We start from the raw sequence: 6,837 nt of genomic DNA, 5'->3' as shown, positions 1-6,837 counted from the left end.
TATTTATTGCAGATGCGGCCATGAAGCAAAGCTGACTCATTACTAGGTTGTAGGACACTTACAAGCCAAGCTGATGTTGATTGAACTGTAACAGGCCCTCAACAGATCCTGCGGATGCTTGGTGCCGGGATAGGAGGACTGATCCTTCTTGCGTGTCTTCCATGTTGCTGTTTTATTGTGGAGAGGAGGTAAGAGATACTTCCTCCTGTGTAAAAGCACAGCTGCATTATGGGACACTTCAGCACTCTCACAGTAAAATGCAGTGGAGTGGAGGGAGCAGAGGCGCCGACTCCTAGGGGCCAAACCCATTTGCTTGTGAGGGACCCCCCCCATGTTAAATAAAAAAGGTCATGTCAGGTTGGAGGAGCCAGGAACACAATGGCAATGTGGCCTTAGTGGCTGGGTCATCCTCCTTCTTCTCCTGGTGGCAGTAGCAGCAGCAGCAGCAGCAGCCACCAACCATTGAAGCCACCACATTCCTGGCTCCTCCAAGCTGGTGTGATGTCCTGACATGATGTCGTCACACGTGGGATGTTGGCCCCCCCCACACTTGCAAGTGGGTGCCTCTAAGATAGAGTCCCTCCATCTCCAACTCAGCGGCAGAGCACATCCAAAAGGCCCCACGTCCAGTCTCTGACATCTCCATTAAAGGGACCAGGAAGCAGGAGATGAGAGGACACATTTCCACCCCATACCTAGAAGATCCACCTTGATCACTGTGACCTCCTGATGGGGCATTTCTGGAGCTTCCCCATGCCCCTGAGATTAGATTGGCCTTCACTTTAGTGTGGCAGGCCCTGCCTGTGGAATTTCCTCACAGGGCTACAATTCCTAGCAACCTGGACGAAATACAATTTCCAGAATTTGAAGGGGGGAGTGGGCAACCATTTGCTTTATATGATTGCTGAATGTGCTTTAAACATATGGTATGGGTGTGGCCACTGTCCATCAGGGTAGACAATAGGCAGGCCAACAGTCTGATCTGGGGTAAAGTAACTTCCCTATGTTCCCACACAAACTTTTAGCACAAAGTTGCTCAGCTACCAAATTATTTACCATGAAAAATAAATTGCCCTGCCTGTGCATATGGAACCACACACACTCAGGCATTATTCCTCTCCGCTCGCCAGATGGTTATTTGTTGAAAGTTTCCACACATGGACCTCCTGCATAGAATCTTTGCATTTACACTTTCCTCTGCTCTCAGCACCCAATGCTGAAACTGCGGATAGCCAAGCAGAGCCACTGGCACATCTCCAAACAAGAGCCTAGAATTAGCAAAGAATGGTCTGCTAAGATAAGCCCTGGGAAATGAATGTGTGAGAGATGGGATTCATATCAATGCTGAAGTGATTTGCCCAGGAAGGGCTGTGTGGAGTGGATGGACTGTTGCTATTGCTAGGAATATTATTGGATGTTGCTTAAAAAGGCCTTTTTTAAAAAGAAGAAAGCAAGCAAGCAAGCAAGCAAAAAAGGCCATAATTAACTAGATGTTGAACCATTTTAATTTCTAGCACACGCTCTTTGAAATGTTTGAATACATCAAAAGAAGCAAAACTGTAAGGAAGCATTATCTTTTCTAGTTTCAAGATGGCACCTCTTTTGGCATAGGGTTCCAGTGAGTTGTTTCAACGCATCTGCAAGAGTGTAACATATATTGGGAAATTACCAAAGCTGTATGTGGGTCTTTCATCTGCAGGTGCATTGCACAAGTAAAGAATTTCTCACCTGTTGCTGCTGCATTTGGCTTTTTGAAAGCTAAATTGGACATGATGGATTGGCATGCCTTCCTTGTTCACATATAAAGGAGAGGATTTAGGGGGATAGGGCTTATTGCAGCATTGGGGGACTTGCAGCCTTTCAGAGGCTGTTGGACTCCAGCATCCCTGACCATTGGCCATGCTAACTGGGGTTGATGGGGGGGTTGATGTACAACATCTGGAAGTCCACATGTTACCCACTCCTGCTTTACTGGAACTGAGCTGGGGGGTGGAGAAAAGCAGACAGAGCAAATAAACTCTGGAAGGAAGCGGACAGAGCAAATAGGGCGGAAGGAAGCAGCAAAACCCCTCTCTCACACCTTCCTATAATTGTTGCAATCATCTGAATTTCTCTTGCTTTGAGTGAGATTACTGGTTCTTAAATTCAGTGCTTCTACTCTGACCTGCAGTAGCTCAGGTCTCAGGCAGGGATCCTTCCCTTCACTTGCTACCATGAATGCATAACGTCCCAGGTTTGATCCCTGATATCACCCTGCTAAAAGATCAGATAGGAAGGGAAGGGAAAGATGCCTGCCTGAGCCCTGTCGAGTTATCGCCAGTCAGTGCTGAAACTGAAAAATAGTCTTACCTGGTATAAGACCTGGGGCAGATCCATACTCATGGTTTTTAATGTTAAGAAAGAGTTAAGGAATGGTTTTGATAACATAAATGGGCACATGACTTCCTACTTTTTACGTTAATAATGTGTTATTACCTTGTCTTTTTATAGCTTAATTTTTAATCGTTTTATGCTGCTACATTGGTGAAACACTGCTCACATGTCCCCCCCAGGGAGAGTAACAGAGCAACCAGTGACCAGCAGCAGGGAAAGAAACAGCATTTTGGAAAATGGTGTGGCTGGGTATTACTTACATTTGACCGGGCGGGAGGGAGGCATGATAAAAATGTTAAATAGCAAGTGACATTTTAGAACGACATATCTAATATCGTTCTGATACAGGGAAATAACATTGAACAGGTCAGTATGGCAGTATTACTACCCTTCCCACCATTAAGTGTATCCGGAATCTACCAGGAAATGCACAATATCCTCATTGAAGGTTTTTGGGGGGGTTTTTTGTGGCATTTCAGCCCATGTGTTAATGCATTACGAAGAAGCCCCAAAGGAGATGATTCTGAAGAAGACAGTGATGATGAGAGTGATGAAAGCAGTGATAGCCATTCTTCATCATCCGTCCAAGATGATGTTGAGAAACAAACGAGCAAGAAGGAAAAGGGCAAATAAACCACTCACCACTATTTGACCAACTTTTGTATGTGTGTTTTGTATTCATATCCTTGACCTCTCCATTTTTTCAGGGCTCACAACAGCTTATATAAAATCACAACACACACACACACAATGCAAAGAATTAAAAAAGATTATAACACAACCCAGCACCAAAAGTAAAGGAAAAAGCAAAACAATAATTCAGCAGGATCCCTCAAGGAGGACAAGTGCAAGAGAAAAGATAAGTTTGAGTCTTGAAAGCTAAAAGGAAACAGGAGTAAAGTTAACCAAATTCTGGGGGCCAGAGTGGGTCATGGTCGAAAAGGCCCTGCTCATGTAACTTAATGTTACCAGATGTCCCCGTTTCCCAGGGACAGTCCCCGGATTTACAAATCAGTCCCTGGATAAAATCCATTGAAGTTGAAAAGTGTCCCCGGATTCATGGGGAAAAAAATCTGGTAACCTTAATGTAACTACCAGCCTCCCACCCATAGGAGAGGATATATGGAGCCAAGCCTCTAATGATGGACTCAGTAAATGGGCAAGTTCATATGAGAGAAGACAGTCCTTTGGATAAACTGGTTCCACACCATTTTAGGGCAGCTTCCCCTAAACAGTCCTCCCCTAAAACAGCTCCCATCAGCCCCAGCCAAGGGCCACAGTCAAATTACCCAAATAATGGTTGTCAAGTCGTGTATTAGTTGAGCAAAGCAGGGGCCATAGGAGCATGGACTCTGCATGCAGAAGTGCGCCAAGTTCAAGCCAGTTCAAAAGGATCTCAGTGGAGATGGGAAAAGATGTTTACCAAAGATTCCAGAGAGATTACTGCCAGTCAGAAAAGGCAGTATTGGATTGGATGGGAGGCATAGTCTGACTCAGTTGAAGGCAGCTTCCTATGATCAACAGCAGACATTGAGGTGTCCCAGGAGCAAGAACGTAAGGAGAGCCTTAGTGGATGAGACCAGCATCCAGCATCTCAGCCAGCATCTTGTTCCCACACTGGTCACCCAAGTGCTTCTGATGGTGTTTTTGTACTTTAGCCAGAGATGAGGACTTTTACAAGAATGCCTTAGACAGTCTTTTAAACAATCAGCCACAAGATGGTGCTATAAGCAAACAATTTTCCATTGCTTTTCCCTTTCCTCTGGAAGTTGCTGTGCATGTGACGATTCCATTTAAAATGAAGAAGCTTCTTAGAAACATGAACTGGTTTTTGTTTCATTTTTTAAAAATTAGCATGGTTTATCACTTCCTAAAGAAGGCAGATACTAGGATGCAAAGCCACTCAAACCACTCAGTAATAAAGTGGTGGCAAGGCTTACTCAGTTTTGCAAGGGCACATGTTTCTGGACTCAAACTCCCATCAATCCCAGCTAGGATGGCCGAAGGTCCAGCATTTTTGGAGCCGTAGTCGAACAACACCTAGGAGCAGAGCTGGATTTAGGTTTAATGAGGCCCTAAGCTACTGAAGGTAATGGGGCCCTTTATATGTTCAGCTGTCCTTTGTCAACAACAAATTTTCGCTGTTTTTCGTGTTGAATATATGCTATATGGTAATTTATGGACCTAATAGGTATCTAAAGCTGTTTGCACGTAACAAATAGGAGCCTATGCAACAGAAAACACTGTGGATGTATGTAGGTTTTATTTTATTTGTTTTTTTAACTTATATTTTGGAAATGTGCATCCAGTTTTTCCCCCCTTTAATTTTTTTTGAGGCCCCCAAGAGAGTGGGCCCCGAAGCTATAGCTTGTTTAGCTTATCCATAAATCTGGCACTGCCTGGGAGGCTCCATGTTCATTGCCTCTACTATATAGCATTATTCCTTGGATAGCTCAGTTGACTAGAGCATAGTGATGATTATGCCAAGATCGCAGGTTTGATCCTTGTATGGGACAGCTATAAAGACCCCAAGATCTCCTGCAACGATTTTGCAAAGTTTTTTGCAGATAAAATCACTCATATTCGGAAGGAGCTAGACACCACCATGGGAGCAGGGCTGGGGCGGGAGAGTGCTAGAGCTGTGTCTGGTCAAGTTGTATGGAATCAATTTCAATCCGTTACCCCTGAGGATGTGGACAGGCTGCTTGGACGCGTGAAACCAACCACCTGTCTCCTTGATCCTTGCCCATCCTGGCTAATAAAAGCAAGCTGGGAAGGGCTGGGCGATGGGCTCTGCGGGGTGGTGAATGCTTCCCTCTGTGAGGGAACATTCCCAGATCCGCTGAAAGAGGCGGTCATTAAACCGCTTCTTAAAAAAACATCTTTAGACCCGGCCAATATGGCCAACTATCGCCCAGTCTCAAATCTTCCATTCTTGGGCAAGGTGATTGAGTGGGTGGTTGCTGAACAACTCCAGGCACGCCTGGAGGATGCGGACCATTTGGATCCCTTCCAATCGGGATTCAGGCCTCATCATGGGACTGAAACTGCCTTGGTCGCGCTGGTTGATGATCTCCGGCGAGCTAGGGACAAAGGTGAGAGTTGTTTCCTAGTTCTGCTGGATCTCTCAGCGGCCTTTGATACCATCAACCATAACATCCTTCTGGACCGTCTAGAGGGGCTGGGAGCTGGGAGCACTGTTATACAGTGGTTTCGCTCCTTCCTCCTGGGCCGTGTTCAGAAAGTGGGGGGGGGGATGAGTGTTCAGACCCCTGGGCCCTCACTTGTGGGGTGCCTCAGGGTTCCGTCCTCTCCCCCATGCTTTTTAACATCTATATGAAGCCGCTGGGAGAGATCATCAGGGGGTTTGGACTGGGTGTCCATCAATATGCAGATGATACCCAGCTCTACCTCTCGTTCAAATCAGAACCAGTGAAGGCGGTGAAGGTCCTGTGTGAGTGCCTGGAGGCGGTTGGAGGATGGATGGCGGCTAATGGATTGAAGTTGAATCCTGACAAGACAGAAGTACTGTTTTGGGGGGACAGGGGGCGGGCTGGTGTGGAGGACTCCCTGGTCCTGAATAGGGTAACTGTGCCCCTGAAGGACCAGGTGCGCAGTCTGGGAGTCATTTTGGACTCACAGCTGTCCATGGAGGCGCAGGTCAATTCTGTATCCAGGGCAGCTGTCTACCAACTCCACCTGGTACGCAGGCTGAGACCCTACCTGCCCGCGGACTGTCTCGCCAGAGTGGTGCATGCTCTAGTTATCTCCCGCTTGGACTACTGCAATGCGCTCTACATGGGGCTACCTTTGAAGGTGACTCGGAAACTACAACTAATCCAGAATGCGGCAGCTAGACTGGTGACTGGGGGCGGCCGCCGGGACCACATAACACCGGTCTTGAAAGACCTACATTGGCTCCCAGTATGTTTCCGAGCACAATTCAATGTGCTGGTGTTGACCTTTAAAGCCCTAAACGGCCTCGGCCCAGTATACCTGAAGGAGCATCTACACCCCCATCGTTCTGCCCGGACGCTGAGGTCCAGCACCGAGGGCCTTCTGGCGGTTCCCTCATTGCGAGAAGCAAAGCTACAGGGAACCAGGCTGAGGGCCTTCTCGGTAGTGGCGCCCACCCTGTGGAACGCCCTCCCATCAGATGTCAAAGCGATAAATAACTACCTGACATTCAGAAGACATCTTACAAGAAACACATGTGATAAGGCTACATAGGAAATTACTGGTAAATAAAAGATTGGGACAAGAATTTATTTCATCAGACAAGTAAAAAAAAGAGGAGTAGTACTTTATGCAAAGGAGAGCCTATCACCGAAATTTCTTTTTAAAGATGATCAAGGAAGATTTGTAGCAATTGAAATTCAATCGCAAGGAGAGAAGTTTTTGATATTAGGTATTTATGCACCAAACGAGGGAAAATCGGAATTCTTTAAGAAGCTACATGAGACT

At 46.4% G+C, this 6,837-nt stretch overlaps 1 protein-coding gene across 1 annotated transcript in view; it reads left to right on the top strand.

Moving 5' to 3' along the window:
- The window catches only part of FMR1NB (FMR1 neighbor), an 18,353-nt gene extending 15,328 nt beyond the window's left edge, over window positions 1-3,025 (top strand). Inside the window, exons 6-7 of the mRNA XM_080991166.1 lie at window positions 95-188; window positions 2,853-3,025. Coding sequence (XP_080847292.1) covers window positions 95-188; window positions 2,853-3,006 — 248 coding nt within the window. The 3' untranslated portion in view covers window positions 3,007-3,025. The remainder of the gene's footprint in view (window positions 1-94; window positions 189-2,852) is intronic.
- The last annotated feature ends 3,812 nt before the right edge of the window (window positions 3,026-6,837 follow it).

This window comes from Podarcis pityusensis, assembly GCF_964106645.2.
Source record: "Podarcis pityusensis genome assembly, chromosome: Z".
Lineage (NCBI taxonomy): Eukaryota > Metazoa > Chordata > Lepidosauria > Squamata > Lacertidae > Podarcis > Podarcis pityusensis.
This window is presented reverse-complemented; position numbering and strand designations above follow the sequence as displayed.